General features: G+C 38.4%; 1 protein-coding gene across 1 annotated transcript in view; it reads right to left on the bottom strand.

The window, feature by feature from the left end:
- Positions 1-530: 530 nt before the first annotated feature.
- The window catches only part of LOC101166652 (reticulon-4 receptor-like 1), a 104504-nt gene continuing 79252 nt past the window's right edge, over positions 531-25782 (bottom strand). The window contains exons 2-3 of the mRNA XM_023962835.1: positions 4782-5236; positions 531-3617 (exon numbers count right to left, since the gene is read on the bottom strand). Of these exons, the coding sequence (XP_023818603.1) occupies positions 2718-3617; positions 4782-5236 (1355 nt within the window). The 3' untranslated portion in view covers positions 531-2717. The remainder of the gene's footprint in view (positions 3618-4781; positions 5237-25782) is intronic.

Raw genomic sequence — 25782 nt, 5'->3', positions numbered from 1 at the left:
TTACAAACAGGGCGGAGATACCGTTTCTGAGAGCCCGCCTTTACCCCTCATGTCCTGGCTCGCGGTTACAGCGGGCATACTTGGTTTATTGGTAGACAAACCCTGCGCATGATTATAAACGCCAGGCACATGCTAACGGTGACCTCACCTTGACCCCTTCTCTCATCAGAGACGCCCAGACAGGTGTGTGGACCTTCGTGCTTTCAGTCACTCTAATGAATATTTCATAGGAGGCTTAGTGTGTTGGTAAAAAACTAGGACATGTGGTGGAGGGGGTGGAGTTATTGAGTCCTGGTTATATGTGGGTGTGTTTGTCTTCCTGCAGTAGATGAATGCGTTTATTCCATTACCTTTCTCCCCCCCCCTCTCTCCACATCCCTTTTAATTTCCACCTGTTTTTCCTTTCCTTTCAATGCCTTATCGTTCAGCCTCAGGGCTCATTTAGAGCTATGTCTATTAGCCACACACAGACAGATTTGCATACTCGCACTGACAAAAGAGAGGCAAACAAACGCAGACCACCTCAGCACTTTGAGTACCCTTTCTGTTTAATGTTATTTATAAATGCTTTTTCAGTCTGGCATTGTTTGATAACCACACAGAAAACATTTCAGCGGCACAAAGGATGGGAAAAGAGGGAAAGATGTGTGTCTGTGTGAGAGCTGGAAGAGGAGGGGAAGCAGCACGTGGGGGCGAGAAAGGGGGAGAATTAGAACACAGACGAGGAGGGGAGGACTGGGAGGAAAAGAAGGTTGGAAACAACAGGAGGAAGAGCAGGGAGGACAGTGTGTTGAGCTGGTTCTCATCAATGAGTCAGCAAAACAAAAACAAAAAAATTAGAAAAATGAAAAGTTCCAGTCTCCCACTTCCTGTCAATGGGAAATTACTGAAACACAATAGAGACTTTTTTGGTCTCTTTTTTTTTTTTTTTTAAGAAAACGCATTTTCCAAAGAATAAACAGACACAATTTACATCACCTCTTTTTGCACAGCAGCACAAACAAATTCACTGTTAGGGATCTCTAATCCTACATGTTAGGACACTGACACCAGTGACAGGCTTCTGAACGTTCCCAACATCTAGTTAAATAGACACAAGATGGCAGAGCCCGGCAGGAGAAATACACAAGCGGGATACAAATGTGGCTCCTGAATTTCCATCCAAGCCCAGAATTCTTAGGTGACCGTATCCCACACTTTTGATTGTTTTCTTTTTTTTTTTGCCTGTCATGGGTGTTTGCATGTTAGGATAGCTTATTCAAAGATAATTCTTTGTGCTGTAAAAACAAAACAAAAAATCAGTTTATTGGCTGAAGGACTGTGGGAACCCATGAGTATCTTGAAAAAGCTTCACCTTTTGTAATTGAGCACTTTGGACTTTGGGTGTAAAAAAAATATGAGGTGTAAAAGTCAAAGCAGAGGAAGCATGAGCTGCACTCTGCTCTGTGATCAGAAATCCCTGGACTAATGGGGGTTAGTGTCTGCAGTGGGCTGTGAAGGTGAGCGTTCAGGCTCTGTAAGGGTGTGTGTGTGTGTGTGTGTGTGTGAGAGCAGCTTCCAGCAAGTCCCACAGTCCTCGCTGTCCTCGTTGATTCCTGAAGTCTCCCAGGCTTCTGAACAGCTGGTGGGATCTTTGTCTCCTCAGACCTAGCAGCAAAAGAAAGCCTCTCTCCAATCAGGGCTTGAAGATCTCTCAGTCCATCCGTCTTGGAGCACACGTCTAAATAAAATAATGTATGATTCAGGAAACCCAGTCTCCCAATTTTTCTCATCAGAACTACCGACCTTTGGGAATATTCTTTATTTAAGTTCAAGAAATGTAAAGTTTGTGGCTAAGTCCTAGAAATAAAACATTAGTCTTAGAGTCTGTATTTAGAGACTGTCGCCTATCAGGCACTCTTGATATCTTTTTTTTTACCCCACATGGCTTCAGGATTGCACTTTAGATTCACACATTTTAACTTGCTCTCAAATCCTCCATGAAACCAGTTGACTGATTTGTTAGATCTGAATGGATTCTAAGTTTAGATAACTGCCAGGACAGACTGAAAAAAACAAAAAACAAAACCTGACAGCTATGTTGTTTGTAAGCATTTCAGTTGTATATCTTAGTCACCAAGAATACAGGCGTGCATTAAAACTGCTGTGAAATGTCAGCGTAAAGCCACTTTATCTGGAGATTGATAGTGATTATAGCTATTACAGCTCGATTCCTCCCGAGGACTCTTCAGTCTGTCTGCAGTACTTCTTTCTTTCTTGATCTTGGGGTACCGTGAAGTGAGCGGAGAGGCAGGCAGCCATAAATGACTGTCTTTGTCTTAGAGTGAATGACGGATGGGGGTTGTGCTGAGCGCGCTCTGTGGAGTCAAAAGGGTTAACCGTGTGCTTTCACTGCTATTTGAATCACTTATTGGCTCGTTATTTTATATGGCTGTACAGTTTTTATGAGTACATAAATTCAGCAGTTGGTAGCATAGAGACAACCGATTTCCTGATGTTTCCCATACTGACATCATTGTGACAATTGGGAGAATTTTTTATTTCTCCCCTCCAGGCTTTTGTGTTTTGATTAGGAGCCACCGGGATCACCGCAGAGATAATCGATAACGTACTCGTGTACTCTGTCAGTCGTACTCCTCACGGAGCCAGGAAAAGGGTGTTTCAGGAAAATCGATCCTAAGGTTGCATCACAAACACAAAAGTGTTCATCTCCTGCCTCAGCGCAAGATCACAAAATAGATTGAGAGCAGCAGGGCTGATGACAGACACGTAGTAAAGTCTGCAAGGTGCTGCTCTGCTTTATTAGAAGCCCTCTGGACGCCACTTGGCGGGCCAACAGAAGTTCTTGGGATGCACTTGTTCCTCCTCCTCGAACCTGAAGACCCATCGTATTTACCCCCATCTGGAGAGTAATCTTTCTCACCCTCCTCCCTAAGTAGCTGTACCTCATTGAGCCCCCCTTTTGCCTTGCGACCCCGGCGGGTGCAGTTTTTGCGACTTCCCTTTGGCGGCCGTGGCAGTGGGGAAGGTGAAGGGAGGCTGTGCTGGTCCCCGTGGGGCATGTACGGCCGCTGGTGGTGGTTGTGGTGATTCCGGTGGCGATTGAGGTGGTTCAAAGACTCTCCGTGTTCCAATTCCTTTCCCGGGGAGCCTTGTGTGTGACTCTCTCTTGACAAACAACTGGGCAGCTCCTCTTTTTTTAGCAGTTTTAGGTCCTTTCCCACTAACTCTGGTGGTGAAACGCAAACCAGAGAGGATGTGGAGCCTCTAAATCTGCGTAGCCAATCCCAAAGCGACATAGCCTTGCAGTCACATTCCCAAGGGTTGTCGTTGAGCCGCAGGTACTCCAGTGCTGGCAGAAGAGTCAAAGTGGCACCAGACAGCTCTGTGAGATTGTTGTTAAACAGGTAGAGGGTAGTGAGGCGCCGTAGGTCGTGGAAGGCTTGACTGTCAACCCACTGGATCTCGTTTTGGTGCAGAAGGAGTCGGTCTAAGGCACCCAGACCTCGAAAAGTGTTCTGACGGAGACTCCACAGACGATTCCCATGCAGGAAGAGGTGACTGAGGTTCAGCAGGTCAATGAAAAGATCATCGTCCAAGAACTCCAACTGGTTGTCCTGAGAGGAAACAAAGGAAAAATGCTCTATCAAACAGCTTGCCCCATAAATTATTATAACCTACACAATGCCATACATGGTTTTGTCAACTATATCACATTTCCAAACGTGTAAATCCAGGAACAAGCTGTGCAGGGTTGCAAAATCCCCCAATCTGTGTAGCTTTGTTTTCCAGAAGGCTCTGTTTATTATCAAAGGTTCAGAAATGATTTTCTGCAGCAGCGACTGCAGTGACTTTTTCTTTTCCCTTTTTTATTTGTTTTCTGCAAGAAAATAATAGTGGCATTTACTAATTTGGGTTTTGAACAAAAGGACCATGATTCACTGCAGCGTGACAGCTGATTTGTTCCATTTGTTAAAAGAAATAAACATCGTTCAACCTGCAGAAAATCTCACTCACAATCTAAAAACCATTTTTGATGATACATTATATAAACAAAACATAAAAACAAAATAAAGAATCTGAAGTGTGGATAATTTACAAAGCTTTAAAAAAAACTCAACTAAATATCAGAACTACAGATCTTGTTTCTTGCATCACTCAGACCAATAAAGTTACAGCAAAGCAAATTGAATGTGTAAAAAATTATCATGATTAAAAAAAAACAATAAATTTAAATTGCAATCCTTCCCCTACAAAGTAAAATAGTTTTTGTTTTTGTTTTTTTGGGCCAAAGAATTAACTTAATAAAAAAATACAAACAAAGTAAATTATTAAAAAAGCAAAGATTATACAAAAATATATTAACCTAATCTAACTTTGTGAAATTACATTTCTTTTCTACTGAAATGCTTTTTTTTTCTACTTAGCACTTTTTTTTATTGCTCTTTTTTATGCTTCTCAACTTTTACTGCATTTTTTTATTAGATATTTCTAAATCTTCCATTTAATGTTGTTCAGATAATAAGTCTGTCACTGACATTATTTCTGTTTTATCAAACACGTTTTTTTCTGCCTTTATCTGTTGTTGTTTCTGCAGTTGCTCTTGTATTTTTTTAAACCATATTGTCTGCCGTATTGAGATTGTGTTGTTCTGTTTGGCTGTAGGCTTGTAATGTTCACCCTAAAGCCAGTGTAGCATTTGATCAGGGTCACAGAGTCACGCTGATAGATCACTGCTAATATAATGGTATTGTGGCTGCAGAAGAGCATTGGTCAAGCACCTGTAAGTAGAGGTATTGGAGGTTCTGTAGGCCTGAAAAGATGCCTGGAGGCAGACTGATTAGACCACAGCGGTACAGATGCAGGGCGTGCAGACGACCCAAACCAAGGAAGGTGTCTGAGGCAATGGCCTTTAGGTGCCGGTTGTCCCCCAGGTCAAGCTCTTCTAAGCGATCAAATCCGTGGAATGTGGATGGTTGAATATAGGAGATGTTGTTGGAGTAAAGCCAGAGCATGGTGGTGGTGGGGGAGAAGTGGCCGCGGAGTAACCTCTGGATCTTGTTGTTTTGCAGGAAAACCCGCTCACTCTGAGCGGGGATGCCCTCCGGCACGGCATGGAAGTTGTGAGCCTGGCAGGAAACAGTGCTTGGTAAAGTGTAGCAGATGCAGTGGTGAGGGCAGGGCATGGAGAGATCCAGGCCCCACAGCACCAACAGTAACTCCACCCCACCATAACCTGAGGGGAAAAAAGCAAGATAGAGGAAATGAGGGTGAGACAAGCAGAATGTCACAAATGTCTCTCAAACATGCACCAATGTCCATTTTGTCCTTTTCAAACATCCATTCCCATGTTGTTCCACCGTTCTGATATAAAACAATATTTTTTTTTACATTTGTTGACCTCCATTATCATTTTTTTTGCTGCTTTAACCTTGAAAAATCCAACAATACTCCATCAGCCATACACAGAAATCTGAGCCAGAGTGTAGCCTCTGTCTGTGTGGCAGCAGGATTATAACAGAGATGTTTACACCTTTTTGTTTCCTATGTTACTTGTAACAGTCCTGGCAATAGGGCACAAACCAACACAAACAACAACCTATCATGAACAAACTCAAATCCTTTTCTAGCCGACAGAAAATCTATTTTTCCTTCTGCTGACAAACGCACGCCTGAACACGATCCTGCAATGAGGGAAAACAGGAGTTGGAGGAATCCAGGAAAATACCTGTACCTGACCAGAGAATTGGATATTATTGTATTTTTTTCAGAGGCCCTTTCTAAGACCCAACATTATTTTTTTTATCTTTCTTTCCAGCATGCAGTTATTCCAACGTTTAATATCTTTTGGAGCTGGAGAAAAAAAAGAAGGGGAATAGCACTAATGCTGAGTATTGTCTGAATTGAGCTAAAGACTGAATAAAATGCTGCTGACCTTGTGGTTAATTGTATGAGGAGATGTGGTTAACATATCTAAATTACAAAAAGGATTAATACTTTATTGGTAAAGTTTGTACATTTTTTTTCTATGCATGAGAGAGTAAGAAACAGAATTTCGATTCATTGTATGCCGAGTAAATGTGAAGAATCAACAATAAAGTTGACTTTGAAATTAAAAAATATCTGGTAAAAAGAGAAACATAAAACAAGTAAAGCATAATTTTAATTTCACAGCAACTTTTATTTAAAGAAAAGTCAACAAAACTTAAATTATACTCTAAATGACCCTCCTACATAGTACATAGGGCATCTAACATAAAAGGGGTCCATTCGATTGATCATATGCATAAAGGGCTCTATTTAATTAGTTAAATACCTCACGCTGCCACAAGATTGTTTTAGCATGATTGTAAACGTGCGGTTTTCGCCGTCTTTTATGAAACTCATATTGCAGGATTGCGATGATTATACATGTCTGATTTAAAGTTGTTTCTGTTATCCTTTAAGCATATCCCTTCAGGGGTCACCACAGCAAATCCCAGAGATTTTTATGCTGGATTCCAGACACAAACTTGCATTTTTATCCAGGCTGGGGACAGGCACAGGGTGGGGTTTGCAAATACTGTCCTAAATAAAAAAGAACACTTATGGGGCTAAAGCTTGTCTTCCTGCTGTTTTTAATCTTTCACCATTGGTAGCAATGGGCATCTTGCAAAGATGCAGAGATATTTTTGTGTCAGTGAAACTGCCAAATCATCTGTTTTGACCCCGTCTATGACCTGGTAAGAACCATAACAACAGAATGTACATGCATGTACAACATCCTCTCAGAATGTCAGTCTGCATGGTTGTGCGCCTATATTTCAGAGATATGTTGCATTTGACAAGAGCAACCTTTTCATTTCTATACCTGCTTCCTCCTGCTGTTCAGAGCACACGCCATGCTGACACTCATTTCTATGTGAGCTCTGGAATCCCCAAGCATGAATCTTTTTTTATCACTGGGGTGAACTGGAACACACGAAGGGCAGTTTTCTGTTCATTTGAAGTGAAGGTTGGTGATCACTGCAGTCAGTGCCTTTTGGCAGTTTGGTGAAATAGTTCAAAAAGAAATTAGGAATTCCATGCGGTTGGGTGAAGAACCAAAGAAGAATCTGTACAATGCGTATGTTTGTTAAAATTCCAAATGCGCTCTGTGGGTAGTAAACACTCCAGTCAATGTCATCTTGATGGCAGCATATGTTCATTTAAAATGTACTTTCTTATTAGTGGCAGATGGGAAAGCCATGTGCACTCATGTCCATATCTAGAATAATAAACAAATGCAGCTTGGGGACACGAGACCATGTGATGTGTCATAGACTGATTTAATGGTTGAGGAGGGATTAAACACAGAATACTTGATGGGGAGTTCTAGACATGTGCAGAACAGTCACCTTTAGAAAAATGTTTCGTTCTATACGAGACCCAGCAAGTAGTGTTAAACGGAATGAATCCATCTCTCGTTTTTTGGCCCCTTTTGTGTTCTCTCCTTTGCTTTATCAGTCCATCTGTGTCACCCTTGGTTGCTTCATGCTTGTCTGCCTGCTTTCTGCAGACTGCTTCCTCTTGTTTCCCTCCACAGCTTTATCTTTTTGCTCTGCCCCACATGCTGCGTCAGTTAATTAGGTGCAGAACTGCAGCTTTTTCCTTTTTTTTTTTTTTTTTTTTGGGGGGGGGGGGGTCTGAAATATAGAATACATTTCGTCTTTGAGATGTTGAGAAATGATTGGTCAAATTTCCTAAAATATTTTTGCATGCAAATGCTTTAATCTAATTTAGCATTGTAGTTGCAGAACCGAGGGGGGGGGGGGGGGCGCTCATCTCTTAGAGGGCTCAAAACTCTCCTAGATCTTTTACGTCCCATTATCTGTTTAGTGAGTTAAAGATAAAAAAGGAATCAAACACATTCAATACACTAGACCATTTGAGCCCATTTGAAGACCTCTGTAGCATCTTTTTCTCACAAAGTTGCTGCCATATTTCAGCTTTTGGACAGAAAGGCTTAAATCATCCCCATCACTTCTGGGAAGATTTCCTGGAATCTCTGAGTCCTGCTGCATAGATTTGTTTTAGTGAAGCTGCAGACGGATAATCAGTGTTCTGAACTGACTAAATGCTGTGTTTTCAGTTTATCCTGTAGGTATGAAATGAGGCCAAGGCTTCAGTTTCGTAAAGCTCCTCCATTAAAATAAGAACCTTCTCACTGTGAGCATGTCAACAAGTGATAGGCTTCTAAGTATTTAGTCCATTTCCTGCTCTAATTTTAAAGTTAATTCAAATGCATACATTTTCAAGTCTGACAGTTTTTAGCTTCATACAAAGAAAATCAAAAAAATGAGCCATTGATACTAAAGAGCTTCCAATAGCCTGTGTTCCATACCAAAGGGTGCATCATCAATGAATGATTATTTTTGAAATTATGTCCAATATAAGGCACACCAAACTATAAAACCCAGTAGGTTAAGCAAGATAAAAGACTCAGAAATAAGCCCGTCAGACTTTAATAACTGCATTCAGAGTAACTAAAACTTGTTTGAAGCACGCTACATGTTAGAAGCGTTCTTGTATTTACAAAACCTATAACCCCCAACCTTAATTGCAACATGCAAAAAAACAGACTGATATACCGATAAAACAAACACACAAAACACGTAAAGAAAAACAGTCAGACACTGTTAACCGTGACACCCAACCAAACAGACAGGACAGAGCGTCGTGTAACTCTTAAACTCTCCTCAACATCAGTAAACTCGACCACAATGGGTCCATATATAAAGCGCTCCGGAGTATAGGACGCACTGTCATTTTTGAAAAAGAAATTAAAGCTTTTGAGTGTACCTTATGTGCGCAAAATTCAGTACCCTAAACTTTGCAGATGTTACCTGAACTTTGCTCAGAGTTAACAAATTCATATTAAACTCATAAATGTTTGCTGTTGTTTGTTCTATTTTTTAAATAACCATTATCATACCAGGAAGTCCCATTGAGATAATATCTCTTTTACAAGGGAGACATGGCCTGAATGGCACCATCACAATAAAACCATACAGTTAAAACAATAAATTAGAAATAAAATACAATCAAAATGAGCAGTATAACAATAATAAAAAGACTGAATTATGAGTTACACAGTCAGGTTAAGAATGACGTGCATATTTCTTTAAAAAAAGCTCAAAAAGCTTTGCTTTAAAGCAATCCAAGGAAATTAGTTCACATAGACACAAAAAGTCTTTGCGGAACTTTTTCTGTTTAATCTATAGTAAAAAACACAATTGGTAAGTTAAAAAAAACACACACACACACTGCACGATCTGTGTCAAGCAGGACTCAGCATCTTATTTATGATAATACATACTTTATCGGATTAAAACATATATAAGAAAACAAAAAAATAATAAAATCCTAATATTTACTATATAAAGGATGAATGAAACCTGTCTGATACTCATGTTTGAGCTAAAATGCTACAAATTTGAGATTTAGAAATTGCTGTTGTAGTAAAAAACAATCGCTCTGGTCATGCATCGATTGTTTCTAATGTTAACAGTTTAAAAAAAAAGAAAGATCATTGGAAGTGATTATCAAGTTAGAATAAAGCAATGCTGTAAACGTCTCATGGAAAATGAGAAGAACGTGCAGAAAGAAAATATGTAAATGTGAACATGCAAAGAGACACCTGGGGAGCAATTTTAATTTAATAGATTAAGTATATTTTGTACAACGGCTTTAATATATTTAGTTTGCATGCTTTGGTTTTGTAAATGTTTCCACAAAAGACTTCTGTGCTGCATCTTACAGAAACATTTAAACCTTCGTCACAGAGTGGACTTGTCGGTACAAAGAACACATTTGCATTTGCATGGTGAAGGAGCAGGCAGCATTTGTGGCACTGGACTGATTTGTTCACATCTTGGAACCAGTATAACTAATTTGTGGAAATTTGATACATTTCCAATGAAGTTAGATTTGTTACAAAAGCATTTTCTGTTTGTAAAAATGTTTCATACTTGTAATAGGAGATATGAAATGGTGGAAAATATCATCATCAGAATTTCCTGAAACTTAAAAACGACCAACTTATGTTTTAGTTGCAATGTCAAAATGAAATACATCAGTAACCATATTTTGGGTATCTTTGGCCATTTTGTCTTGTCTCCTGTGTCTAGAATGAAGAAACACATTTCTTTTCTCTTTTTTTTATTTTTTGGCATGGATATCATGCCTCTGATTGACTGTTCCAAGCAGCGCACAGATTGGGTGGCAGTGTGAAGGCTGCTAATTGGTTGATTTCCTGAGAAGCAAAAGAATTGTACTAGTAACTTGGGTTTGTCATTGTGGATCAATGCGTGTGCTCGTATGTGTGACGTTTCACACAAAGCATTTTTACGAACTGACAACTTTTTTCTACAGTTTGACAGACACAAATCACTAACATATACCAAACCTTTTTACGGACAGACAACACTTTTGCAAGAAATCTAACTTCATAAAATTCCCATTACTAACTTAACTTCTTTGTTTTTTGGAGAAGAGCACTACAGGCATTGACTTAAAAATGCCATGTTTACTTTGAAATAAAATACCAGTTTAAAGAGAAATTGCTAGATTGCCTGGAAATTGAATCGAGTCGCGTTGAATGTCAAACAAAAAGAAATATCTTTATGGAAATACAGACGTTCTACAAACTGTCTTTCTAAAGACCAGTTTCAGCTGGATCTTCATTATAAATGAGGATATATTTTAATGGTACCAAACAAGTGATTGGAATTTACTTTTTTGCCAGCGATTGTCTGTTTTAGCAACTGATCCCACTTTAATCAAAACTCCCTTGGTTTAATCCTCTGAGGCCATTTCCTGCTGATTGTTTGTCTAAACTCTCATTTTGATGTCCTTCATCTGATATTTGATGAAGGCTCCATCAAACCCAGCCAGGGTTCAAAAACAAAAAAAATGTCTATCAGCGAGAATGTCCCTTCAAAGGGTAATGGGGAGCAAATACACACATCTTTCCACTATCACAACTGCTTTCCAGGAACAACGTTGCATCGGCGAGAGACACCTGTCACTCGTCCAGGCAAAAAGTTAGACAGGGAAGGTAGAGGAGAACCAGAGAAGCAGTGAGAGGAGGAACGGGGCATATCATGCTCAAACGGAACGAGGAACTCTTAAAACATGAAAGCAGAGGCAGGAGGGGGGGAGGAACAGCACGGCGGTGTGGGAGGGAAAGAAAGCACAGCGAGTGAGACTGCAGCTAAAAAAAGGATGACGGGAATGACAGGGATCCAGTGTGAAGCAGAAAGCATTACACAGGTAGATGTTTGCTCTGCACACAGCAAGACTGTGACTTCCGACAAACTCCACGTGAAGCTGTGACCTTCTGAGGGCTGACTCGAGTCCCACACGTGTCAAACGCTTCCATTCAAGTGCGCACATATAAGCCACCTCTAGACATAAATTAGACTAATTAGTCAGAAAAATTAAACTGCATAAATAAAGGAGTTTAATTTGTAAAAAATTGAAATATTGCAGAGACGGTGTAAAACGCAAGAGGGGAGGGGGCTCGCCTAAAACTGCTGCTTCCCTCTTGTTATTAGTTGATTTAGCTTAGCATAATCCCAAAGATCATTTAGCGCTGCTCATTCAAATGGTGATAAATCTGTGGCGGAGTTAATGAGAGATTTCAATGGTGTCATTGCTTCAAAGACACAGTTGAAATATCTGCAGTAAATAATCCTCCCCTGTCTTGTAATGTGGTGCCTAACCTCTTCATCCATCTTCATACCGGACACAAATCAGGTCAATATCAGCAACTTTGCATCACTGGTTCCTTTAGACCAACGGAATTACATTGTTGTAGAAAAAGGAAGTTTTCTGTTAGTCAAAGTTTCCCTCCTGTGACCTCAATCAAAAGCACCATCAATAAAAGTTCAAATCGACTCGTTCTGCCCGAAGCGAAGGAGTGACAGTTTGGTTTTGTAGCACAGACGTTTGTAACACGACCAGAGGCGCTGCATACTGACAGGCGGGACAAGCGATTGCTTTCAGTCCCAAGGGTTGACTACTACAGCAAATGGAAATGTATACAGTTTGAAATGATTAGAGTAAACCAGTGCAAAATTCCCCAAAGAAGCCCCTTTCCTTACCTTTCATTCTCTCAAGCAGAGCACAGTTTTGACCCTGTAAAGCCCACTGCATCAAACAATTGACAGAAATGTTAATTTCTTTGGCATTGAGACGTTTCTGGAGTACGACGGAGTTTTAGGGCCACCAAAATAAAAAAGAAAGGTAAAATTACGAGATTTTAAGTCGTAAATTAATGAGAAAAAAACTCGTAAATTTACGAGATTAAAGTGGAGGTGAGCATACAGTGCAGCAGCAGGTGAACGCCGCGCAGCAGCAGAGCAGCAATCTAAACTCAATTGATCAGGTGAGCTGAATGTTTATTGATAACGTTCCAAATGTTTGGAAGCTCATATATTTGATTTACAATTTACTAATGTTTTGTTTATTGATGGGTGGTTTGCAGGATCTCTGCAGCCGGATAAAGCCATCAGTATCCCTGCAGGCAGCTTTCCACTTCAATTCTTTCTTACTCCACCAAAGACCAGATCTCTACGTTTGTGTGACGCTTCCGTCTGCGGAGGAGCACTTTTTGGCATTTTCAACATTCTAATGCTAATATAACAGACTATTTTCATTCCTCTTTATTGTTTTATGTTGAAACGGGACGTTTCATCTGGAGGAGGGGGCGTATGTAACACTGTTTACCTCTGCATTGGTGTTCCGATGACAGGTTGATGGCGTAAGGTCACAAATCAACTTCAGGTTGTGTGAATGAAAAGGACAATAAAAGCTGCAGCGATCCTCTACACCCAAACGTGTCTCTGAGCTCCTTATTTTACAGATGAGACTCCGCTTTACTGACACTGAACCCTGGAAAGCCGCCTCCACTGAAAATAATCTGATTTTGAGTCGCCAAAAAGTTCAGAATCTCTTTGTTTTTAAACCTATCCGGAAATAAAGCTTCACAAAAGGCTCCACATATTTCATAGCTAGGCCCCGATAAACGGAAAACTTTTTTCCTCGTTAATCTATGACTTTTTTTCTCTTAGATCTACGAGATTTTAAGTCGTAAATTTATGAGATGAACTCGTAAATTGACGAGTTTTTATCTTGTAAATTCACCACTTAAAATCTCGTAATTTAACACTCATGAATTTCTTTCTCATAAATTTATGACTTAAGTCGTAATTTAAAAAAAAAAATTGTTTTTGTAAACTGGCCCTAAAATTGTCGTCTTTCCAATAGGCAAGTTTTATCATCACAAGTCCAATTTGGGCAATTTCATAGTCAATGGAATATTTATGTGAGTGTTCAAGAAAAAAGCACCTTATTTATCACCGTCTCTGATTTGATCCACGCGTTTTTATCATGGTGTAACTGTTTTCTGTAAGGAATAATGCCCAACGAGGTGTACATGATCAGAAATGACAGGAAATGCGGAAGCCTGAACCATCCAATGCAAAGTGGAGGACGGCTGTTTCTGCAAAGTAAAAATATGTTTCAAGGAAGCAAAGTCTAAATTCTTCAGTTCCTCCTTGTCTTATTTTCTCCCTCTTAGATCGCTTCTTTTCTCCCTTTTTTCAAAATGATCAAATTAACCACTTTGGTTTAAGGAAACCAACTCCCCTGTCTTTTTTACTATCTCGCTGATGTGATAAACTGTGCGATAAGGTAAAACAACCGATTTTCTTATTTTGAATTATTTGTTTAAAACACGTTAACAATTTAAATACCGACTCGCAAGCGGAGCAATATATAGCATTTGTGTTATGTGACCAGAACTTATTTTTAGGTTTGTTATATCGTTCACCCCCTTCATCCAATCAGATTCAAGTATTCACCCAGACCACGGTATGAGTAAGGGATAACGCCCGACAAAGTGTGCATTGTGAAACTAAAGGACGACATGCAGGCCTTAACCGTCCAACATGAAGCAAAGCATGATTGACTTCGTGAAGACCATGAGTTTTGACCATGTGAATACACAATTACAAGTACACACGGTTACGCACAAAATGAATTGTATGAGTTACAAATCATGAATTAAGCACACATGAATCTATGCCCAGAGCGTGAACATGCTCAGTTTCTGAGTTAAAGAGTGTCAAAAATGAGACCAGTGTCACAAAATTGCTCAAAATCATGGAAATTCTCCTTGTTAGTCACACCAAATTGCTTTGATATGTAATCTCAGTGTAATTTGGGATACATTTCCGAATGATTGCAAGTTAAAAGCAGTTTGTGCATTTTTTTAAGCTGTTTGCGTGTAACTTCTTTTTTATTTTATTTCTTTCGTTTTGCGATTAGGTGTCGTCAACTAGTGGGGGGGGGTTTCCCCACAGTGAGACTCAATTTCTTGACATGCATCATCAAGCGAGAGTGAATTTTCCCACATTGTGTAGAGTTGGAAGCTATAAAAAACAGTGGTGTGCTGGCAGCATTATAAAAACAAAAGCTTTGCAGAGATGTTTTGGTTTGATGGCTATGTGGCCTCATATGCATTTTCTTTAAGTATTGTGTACCATTGATTAAAGCAAAGAAACTCATAGTACTTCTTTTTAATGAAAAGAAGTAATTGGTATATTAATAAAATATGTGAATTTTGTTGCTTTAATACTTTACGTGGAGGGTTTTAATCAAATGCTTGTCCTCATGCCTAGTTTCATGTGCTTAGACTTTTCCTTATGGTACATATCTCAGGCTCCTAACCTTGTGGTTGTGACGTGTTTTACCATCACAGTGACCCATTCAAAATGAACCAGCAGGTCTCCTTAGAACAGGTTTGAGTTCGCCGGTGAGAAGCAGACACCAAACAACAATGAGCTCCATCCATTTTACATGCAGTAATTGGGTCATTTGAAAGGCTAAGCTTATCTCAACAGTAATCAGGTTTCTAATTATACTTAGTAAAACTTTGCCATGACTTACTCTCTCTCTCACACCCAAGTAACACATTGTACCATTTACATAATGAGTTGATGCAGGTCACGGGTTTACCTATTTAAATTTGGCCAATTAGTAATAAAATATAGAGCTGAAAAAAAAGAGCAGATATGCTAAATTCAGAGCAGGATCCAGAAAAAAATAAAACTTGTCGGTCTTCACAGAATGTTTTTAATTGCACAAAATGTAATAAATGTTGCATCTTCATGAACATCCTCCATCTGTTGTGGACAGTTTTCTAGTTTTCTTAATTAAATTCATCTTTATAAATGGGGTTAATTAGCTCATATAGGCTTTAATAAAACCTATGCACTTCAAACAACATAAATAGTTATGATGGTTAAAGCAAAATGAATACATTAAAAATAAAGAAGACTTTATTCATCTGTAACCTGTTTAATATTGCAGAGTAGGGGAAGTTGGCAAACAGGCTGTTTTTACATTGTAAAATACACTTTATTTGGTAACTGTTCCTTCATTAAAAAAAAATCTTTGCTTTCAGTTTTGGCACAGAGAAAAATAGAAGAGCTGATGTCACGGCTTTGCCTCTAGACCGTTATTGTCATGGTGTGTGCCTGAAGACTTAGATGCTTGTTTGTTTGTTTCTGGAGATTGACCTCACTGTTTAAGATGCCTCGCCACAAAATCCTGTGCTGGTTCCATTCTAAAATCACGAAAACACACGTTTTATGTAATATGCTTGGAGCATTTAATCCCTTTTCTTGCAAGACTATGAGCATTAAAAGAGTCACCTGAGTTATACCATCATATCTTCTGATGGTTTTCATCAGGGGATAGACTTAAAGTCTGTTTTTGGTGAGCTGTATTCCTTTATCAAAACAAAGCGGAGGTAAAATTCAACTTAAGACACTGGGTTTCCCCTAGGAAAATGAAGATCTGAAAACCATTCGACCAAACCCGCTGTAACACCATCACCGTGACAGCCCCTCAGATGAGTTTACAAGCAGAAATGCAGATGCAAAGTGATGTATGCTCACACTAGCACAAAGATTAGCACCTCCCATGGAGCAACCAACACAGCCAATCATAGGGATTTCACAGCTGACTTATGCTGATCTGACAGCAAGCATCTGCTGAAGAGCTGGGCATGAATGTGTGTGCACAGTTTCTAATGTGTGCTTGGGAATGCAAACACACTTCATAGAAGTTGTAACTGAGGAGCTGACAGCCCTCCCGTGTCTTGGCATCCATGCATTTTGAATGCTTTTTGCTGGATGTCCTCTGAGTAGACTTCTAGATCTACTGCTTGCTTTCTGCTCTCTGTTGCAGGTATAATCACTTTCTGTTAACCTCCTCCACCGTTTTCATTTTATTTACTTTCCCACTTGTGTCCATTGCCATGCGTATAAAAGTATGGCACAAATTATAAATGCATACATCTCCCATCTTCCTTGAATAGTATTTTTATTTAAAAACTCACAGGGGCAGCAGTGTTTCTAATGTGGGGAGAATAAACTTTCAAATCAGACTGCACATTTTTACAAATAGTAGGAGGTTGGTTCCATGAGGGGAAAACAATGAAGCATCACTGATCAAAATATCATCACAGGTGTAAATTTTCGCAGTGATGCCTGTCCAAGACCATTCGTCACTGCACAGTTTATGGGATAACTTGCTGCTCCCCCACACTTTCCTTGGACAGAACCAATCACAGGCGGGCTCTGGTCATTTTTCAGCATAATTGGACAAAACTTGAAAGGGAGATCAGCACCGGGCCTCTCATTAGACAGGCTTCCAATGGAGCATGCCTTCAACCACTGCAGAACTGGCAGCGCCTTATCTGATCATTTACGGTCTAAACCACGCTCTCCAGCATCAGACAGAAATTAGATTTACAGCAGGAAAATGAATAATGACTAACCAGCACAGTTAAATGTACAGTATACTGTGCTGGAATGAGATTTTCCACATTGAAAGCTCTGACTGTCACACTGTTTCTAATAGATTTAAGAAGCATACAAGTTTTTCATTTTTCTGATTGTGCTCTCTGTGAAAAATGCATTCAGGTGGAATGACAGAAATATCGCAGAGAAAAGATCAGTCAAGAAAAATGAGTGAGGCGCCACAAAAAAGATGAAGAGACAATAAAAGAAAAGATGAATGTCTCTGGTTTTTGTTTTCACTCTGTCAGCTGAAATGATGTGAACTAAGTGACTAAAGCCCTTTATTTTAGATAAACTGTAAATCTGTGCAGCCACAGAGGTTGCAGGTTAAACTCCAGTGTTAAGGACAAAGCTTGGCTGCTATGACGTTAACCTTTATTTACTGGCAAGAGTTTAACATTCCCTCTGATTGAAATGATAATAAAATAGTTGCAACCTGTTCCTAAGTGGAAGATGAAGGCTATGGGTTTTAGGTACAAGGCAGAGAAATAGTTATGACTCACTCAAAAAAAAAAACTCTCAGGCAGAAAAAAATATTTGTAGAAATATTATTATTCAGCATTCTAACACAATCCTAAACTTTCCTGGTGACCTTTTATGCTCACTATTTGCTATGAAACCAATAAATATGACACTTTTTTTGTCAAGCTCTTCAGATTGGAACGTAGAAGCAGAACTATTTAACAAAAAAAGAGTTTTAAATTTTTTTTAAGTTGTGAAAAAGGTTATGCTGAAAAAAGAAATGTCTATGTTATTTATGAATGGATCATACTATGTTGCTACATTTTAACCCAAAAAGCTGATGGGCATAATTGGAATACTAAGTAAACGCTTTAACTTTGAAAATTCTTTTAAAAAACAGTGAATCAATACAAATTCTAAAAAAATAAAAATAAAGGATATTTGTCTAAATAGAAAAAGCTGAAGATGATATGACGGTAAATAACAGACAGACAAAACAATTTGATTTAGCAAATTTTACATTTCAAAAACAAAACTCTCAAATCTTAATAAATTATGACTTATACAAAACAGCTTTTTGGAGGTACAGTTAATAATTTAATCATCATCTACGATGAAGATTGTCTATTTTGTTTGGCCACATATTGCGTTCTAAATCCCATCCGTGTTTTCCATTTTTTTTTTTAAAAAAGCACTCATAGAGGAAAAGGCTTTCACAAATAATTCAGGACTTTGAGAACATGTTATTTGAATCTACTCTTCCTCACCCGAAGCAAGTAACAAAAAGAGATGTGGCTAAAGTTCACGGTAATATTTTCAGTGGCGAGGCCATGAAAAACTCATCTCAACTGTCAGAGTTCTTTGGTTCTCCTTGTCAAGGACAAATGTGTCTACAAACACCTCCACACATGCATGAACATCCCATGATAAACATCAGGACACACACACACACAAAGAAAACATACAACATGCACATACAAATTTCCTAAAGGTTTAGTTGAAACACTGTAAGGGTATTTTAATGCAAAGTAGCGTGCACAGCATCTTCTACTTCATGCGTCCTTGTGTTTGTAATAAGCCTGAGTTCTCTGCTTCTTATGCACATAGAGACCAATGCTGTTGTTTGGAACAGGCTGTACAAATGATGCTCATTTGTGTTGTAAGGTTAGACTTTTTAATGGAAAAAGCCTCCATTTTGCCATCAGCCAACGTTAATCTTTGAAAAACTGTAAATGCTGGTACTTCTACACTAGCCTCCTTTCCAGTGTGGAAATTTTATAACAGGGGCTCCAGGCTGACAACTTGGCATGTAAATGTTTATTAACTTTCGCTTTAGCAGAATAAAGCAAGGACTGATATATAAATTAAATGTAAATGATTGATTTTTGTCAATTCAAATTTCTGGGTTATGGTGATGTTAGAAAATAAAATTATATATATTTTTTACCATAATAGGGTCTACTCACAGCACAGCATTTGTGGAGTAGGGTTTGTGAGTCATGTCACTGCTTATAACAAAGATACAGTTTTTATTTTTATGCTGCATAATTGCTCAGCAATCATACTAAATCCAGGAGACTTCATAAAAACCATGAAGTTGGTGTATAGCTGCAAATTTTAGTGCATTTTGTCGAGTTGTACCTGGATTGTCTCTTAGCAAGCACTAAAATTTGGCAACAAATCACACAAAAACCACTGTTTGCACTGTTTTGATGAATTATTGAAGTTGGTAATATAAAATATAACATTCTCTGTCATGTTTTGTTCTCATAGTAACAACATCAGTGTGTAGAATCATTGAAATGATGCAGTAGCACCTAACAGGGAAATGATTAGAACGAGTGATCACAGCCACCAAATAATCTCTACGTTTGTGTCAAATAGCCTCTTATGGATTTTCTTTATTTTTAGAAATATCATGAGTTTTCATCTGCTTTTATTCACTCTTTATAGTTTTACTCAGCTATGATGTTTGATGCCTTAAAATATATTTTTCAAGAATGTAAAAGACATGCAGCCTCTTCTTCTACTCTCGTGCACACAAACAATTGCTTTATCAAATTGTCCCCATTTTCCTTAATCGTGTCTTCTGTCTTTCCTTCAATTAAAGCCCGTGTGCAAAAAAGGCCTCCAGCTCTCCATGTGACCCTTTGAAGTGAAGTATATTTAAAAGACAGATTTCTGAAATGCTAAATGAGCTCTAGGAGAACTAAAAATGAGCTCAAGAAATATTTTTTCAAATAGTGTATTATTAGGCACACAGTTACTCCCTGTTTAGTAACTTAACTATATACTTAAGAACTATTGAAATTGTGTTCCTTGATTTGCTCTAATATAGTTTGTTCTACCTTCAGGAAAGTATTCCTAGCTTCAAGTCAAAAGAGATTAAAGAATTATATTCTCATGCCATTGTGCAAATCAGCAACAACATTTCTACAAAGCAGATTCAAAATCTAAAAAATAGGGGACAAAGAAATGCCTGAAAAAATGAGGATAATATTCATAAACCTAATGTGTGTGCTCAACTCTGGGGCTAACTTTGAGATTGTTTTGCTTTTGAAAAACACACTTTTGAAAAAATTCTTCCAAGCTCAGGTATTGTATTTATCAGAAAGTTTGGGTTCAGCTTCTTCCTATTTTTTTTGTCTCTTAGCTGCTGTCACTTTGGCTTTCCCACGCTGTCGAACCCAACCTTCATTCAAAATTATCTACACTCCTATGGGGCAGTAGAATCTCATCACCCTTTCACTCCGCCAATCATTATCCTCCTGCTTTATTTTAAATTTCACACTTGTCTTTCCCTCTTCTAGTCTCAGTTACACAAACGCTCTTCTTTTGCATCTCTGTTTAGTCCTGAACATCTCAGCAATCATTTTGACCCATTCCCATCACCTGTGTTTAGAATGCAAGGTCCTGTTTGTATACGTTGCCCTGTTATGCCAACAACTGATGCAGTTTGGGTTTAAGAACCGTCAATCTTGAAGCTAGCAGCTCTTTGGGTTCACCTATTTATGGCAAAAGCACCAATTTCTTTGGGCTTGTGACAGTGTATTATCTTTTTCATCTCTTCATAAGGGCAGCTACAGAAAGCAGGACAAATGATGTGTCTTTGAGGCAGGCTGAAGTTAATAGTTCTTTTTTTTTACACAAGAGAGAACGTGGCTCAACCAGAAGGCGTGGAAGACGAGTAATCTTGTGGTGCCACATCAGCAGATGAATGAGGACATGAGTGCTGCTGTTTCATCTTCAAGCTTCAAGTTACTGTAGGTTGGTTCAGTGGGTCTCAACGTTGTAGTCATGAAGAGTATTTCTATACTGTATATAAAGATCATGTCACACAGCCACTACCAACGTTTTGCCAATTTTCCACATATGAAATCTTGGTCTTTCGTTATTTGTGCGTAAAATATGTGATTCACAAGTGTTTCTTGCGTTCGTCATTCGCTGATGTCATTCACAGATGTCCTTCAAGGGCTTCGGACGGTGAATCTATAAGTGAATTCGGTTTTGGGCCGTTTAAAAATGGTCTCGCCCACAACTCAGAAGTGAATTTTTAATGACTTATTCTGATCTATAACTATGTCCCGAAAAACATCATAACTAGAGGAATACTGGGAAACGCTTTTACAATAGATAAAAAAATGATCAGAGTGGAACTTTAAAGAAAATAGCAAGTTTGAGAGTAGATAAAAAGTAGAAAACATCAGTTAAATGTACAATGGAAGAATAGGATGTGAGCGTTTTGGGCTAACGTGTAGTGCTCAGGTCATACAGGCAACTGAACAGAAAGTAAAAAATAAAACAGGCAAAATCGGACCTGAAAAAAGCAGGACAGTTCTCCAACAGCTCTCAGTTCAGGAGCAGCTTTTCTGGTGCAATGACACAAAGTCTGACAGGAGTCAAGGAGCAGAGCTTCATTCTCTGTTCCCTCCAGCTCAACAATTTCTTAGGCTGACATATCCACCATTGTATTAGCACTGTGACAGAGGGATGAGTGGAAAAGCTCAATACAGGATAAGGTGCATACGTATGTGTCTGCAGGTGTGTGTCTATGAGTGTCACTAATCTTCAAAACAGCTCTATTTGCCTTCCTTGTAATTAACTGCAGTTACCTTTCAGCTCAAATTTAAATCCTCTGCTCTAATTAGACCGCTAAACGAAAAACTACCTGACAGAGACGGGGGAAAAAATTGCTAAATGATGGGGTTTGAGAAATAGTGGTGCATTTACTCAGTGGTACAGTAGACTGCAGGCTGACAGAATTGGCTTCAAGAGTTTTATTGAAAACCAGACATCACCAGCCATAAAGTCAAGTTATGTGAAAACGTTTTATTGGTAACCATAAATACAATCATTTTTTCGACAAAAATTTAATATCTAGACTGTTATAACAAGATACTTCAGCATTCTCATTTTCAAGCAAATACAATTAAAATTCTATTTAGAGTGGTAGCTAGTTCCCTCACAGCCAGATAGATGCCTTCTGCACATACAAAGCTCTGTCAAAACAAAGCCTCGTATTTAATAGTATTTCTAATAAATTGAAAATAAATCTATAAGTAATCTGCAGACGCGCTTTGTGTTTTTTGGCCCTGCGACTTGTGTTTTGCATTAAACACATTCTGCATATGTCTTCAATTCACAGAGCAGACTTTCCGGGGTGTGAAGATATCAAGCGCTATAAATCTGGCAGACAATTGAAAAAAATAAATATAGAAAACATTCTTGCCAACGATGAAGATCAAATGTTTATGAAATTGTAGTCTAGACATTTTAAAAATACATAAAATATATTTGTTTTAACTCAAAAGACATAGTGAAGTAAACTTTAAGTTGAAAAAAAAAAGCGTGAAAGGCATCTTGTTTTGAAGAAATGCGACACATACCCACTGACAGGCAAACAGTCTGTCATAGTCATAGTCTGCTTATTACAGATTTTCAAAGGCACATCTCTCTTATCTCTCTCTGTAGCTTCACAGTTGGAGCAGACTAAAATACAACTTTTAACAATAATAGAGTAAGAATGTTCCAAAGTTCAGCAAATCAAAACACAAATGGGAATGTTAAGGCACCACAAACCATATGTCTCTCGATTTGGACGATTGCTTAAAGGCTACAGTGCTAACATTTAGAAAAAAATGTTGCTCGTGAAGGATCAGCAAACGTCATTTCAGGACAGGAGCACCCAGAAGTCAGTCGTGAAAGAAGTTGAGACGCAAAAATGCAGATCACCTCTTTCAATTAACCTCCTAAATGTTACTGCATTGGCACTCAGACTCACTGCTGAGATGTCATGCTGTCAATACAAACCTTTATATTGAGAATTGGCAAAGAAAGATCAACATATGTGAATAAATATATTTACTTTTTTAAAAATCTGCCTTTTTACTTATTTTTTTAAATCAATGGAAAAAAGTTCTCAGTAGTGAAAACATTTAAAATCTGTAAAAGTTGTTGGAGTTGAGCATCGTGGCGTATCTTTATTAGGAATGTAACGGTTAATCAAATTATATTCCTACAATCCAACCACACACAGACCATTTTATTAGTTGCATCGAATTTAATCAAATCAATTTATACCATAAAAAATAGTTTAAAAATGAAATAAATTGATTACATCAGTATTGAAAAATACCATTTGGACTGAGCTATGATATGTGTGATACAGTGTGGTAGAATGTTCTAATAATGTTCCGTTTATAATATTTTAATGTGGAAAAACAGAAGGGGGCTGAACTTTAGGATGCCTAAAATGTGGATTTGCTATTAATCCTTGTTTGTACATATATTTAATTTACACTTGATTATCTTGCAAGAAATAAAAGGAATCTGGTAAACTTCCCCTGCACCGTTCAGTACCAGGTATTTATCTCCCAGTCACACTGGTTGAAGTTTTGGCTAAAAACGTCCTGGATCCATTTTAGGTCAGTGAATTGGATCATTCCAAATGAACCAATATCGACTATAAATCGCTTTGGCAACCACAAATTATGATACAAAAATTGTAAAAAATTAATTTTTACGCCTTTATGTAATACATTGACTATAATGTGTTTGTGATCTGTCATTGAGGTCACACTAGAAGGATTTGTGAGGTGCGCTTGGTGTCTTGCACAACAGGACTTTACCCAACACAACAATCATCCGGCGTATGGAGAGCCTAAAATACCGCTCAGTGGACTTTCTGCCCAGAGACAGATGCAGAAGTGCAGAGAGTAAAGATAAAAGTGAAAGAGCAGCAAAGCACAAGACAGGACGGGCCTGAGTGAATAACAGACAATCTATAATGGATGACAAGGTGACCAAGTTCTGTGCTCCCTATTTCAGGCTTGCTTTTTTTCCCTTCTTGGTTACTCTGTTCCCACTCTCTCTGCTCTGCTCTCACTGTGACATTGTGTCACTGCGTTGGACGAAGACAGTGACTGCCATCCTCCCTGAGCCTCTTAGCTGCTTTTGGAGCACAGCCGCTTTACTTAACAGTCTTTTCAAATGCCCTGGAATTGCTCTCTACTCTGTACTTCACCAATAAAAGTGAGATTACTGGATGGGTTATGTAAAACATGGGGGCATGATTTATTTTTATTTTTTTTTATGCCGTATGGCTATGAATATGAGAGGTGAAATAAGTAGGACCTGGCTGTGCTCTGGTGAACATTGTGCAGTGACACCTGGGAAACCAAATCATTACTTTCCACTATGTGTGCAATAAGCTATGCATTTGAAATTGGCTAGAGAGTCATTCAATGACTCCGTGTCATGTGAACTTTTTTGTTAGCCCTGACTTTCAGTAAATTGAATATAACTCTAAGAACAAATGGGTTAAGATTAATTTGCAAAAGGAAAACGTGCTTACTTATATTCAATAATATTGGGCTGGTTACTTTATTGGTAATTTTGATATATATTCGTAAAGTTAGAGTCAGTGGCATAAAATTATTAAAATGTGTCTTTGGCCTCCTTAATGGTCACATTGAGGACACTACTTAATTTACCTTTAAAACAACATTTAAAAAGTCTGTTTGTATTCAGAATGTATATTTTTGTTTTTTAATAATCTTCCTTTCCACCTCTCTGTCAAACATTAGTTGTTGGCATGATGTGCCACCCTTATTCAAGCTAGGTTTCTTCTGATTGTCTGCTTGACTTATAGTACAGAATTTCAAGCAAACAACTTCTTTCACACCAGCTATTTTATAATTAGCTTTCTGTTCAGAGGTGGATCCTACTGAAATGGTGTCCTTGCAAAGACACACAAAAGAAAAGCTTTTTTAATTTAATTATCTGATTTTTATCCAGTATAGGAGAAGAAAACATATGACTATACTTCTTCTTGTAGTGTCTCATGACACCAGTCTCCTGTAGCAGTCGCTCTCCTTTGGCCCCAAAACACGTAATGTCACCAGAGACTCCTAAATATCACAGCTCTCTGAAATACTGTAACTCTGACCGTATACACCAGGTTTCATGGGCCGGCCTCCAGCTGTTTTCTTACAGAAATCCTACCTTATCTGCTACTGATTACCTGGATCTGGTCCATTTAGCCATAACGGAGCTTCAATAGCAGGCTGCTTGGAAATCATACTTGACACTGGCCCTCAAAGCCTGGTGACACCCCAGGTATACACGACCAATGTGAATAGGTTGATTCTGATGCAAAGCAAAGCGGCCTTTTTATCGGCTTTGCACCGATATGCCACACTTTACATTCTAACATAAAGAAGTACATAACTGTAAAAAGCCACTTTTCTTTTCGACAGAATCAGCGGATTTACTTTGATTGCATAACCACCTCACTACTGTAAAATGTTACATAGTAGCTGCTTTTCTCACATTTAGAATCAGCTGGAATTAGTCAAAGGGTTACGGTAGTTGAAAGAATAAACCCAAGTCTTTTTTAAATGTCAGGTCATCCTAATTCGTTTTTGAATAAATGCCAGCACTGTACTTTATGGCATAGTACCCAAGCTCATGTCATAATGTACATATGTATTTGCAGGAGTTTGGAGCTTATTTCATTGTCTTGTGTTCTGCAGGACTTGTAGTGCTGATAAGCATTTAAATGCAAAAGTTAGACTAGAGGCATCATTGGCAAGAGAGTTCAGTAGACGTCTACCGCACCTGTTTTCATGCTTACTGTAATCATACCACCGTGCAGCTGGACTGATATTGTTACATCCTAAAATTTCAATCCAGTGTTATTGCTTTATGTTTTGTGGTCATATGTACAATACTAAAACACATTTAATAAACAATGGGGCTACTTTTGGAAAATATACCGTAATCATACCTCTACAGAAGGAATTTCTCTTAAATGTTTTGTTCTAAACAGTCGTGACCCATTACTGATTCAAGTTTTTTCAGCAGAGTCCTGGCCAGGTTAAACACTTTCTAAATAAAAAGCAACTTTATGGCTGTTTGTAAAGCTCAT

The sequence above is a fragment of the Oryzias latipes genome, chromosome 14, assembly GCF_002234675.1.
Source record: "Oryzias latipes chromosome 14, ASM223467v1".
In the NCBI taxonomy this organism is placed as follows: domain Eukaryota; kingdom Metazoa; phylum Chordata; class Actinopteri; order Beloniformes; family Adrianichthyidae; genus Oryzias; species Oryzias latipes.
This window is presented reverse-complemented; position numbering and strand designations above follow the sequence as displayed.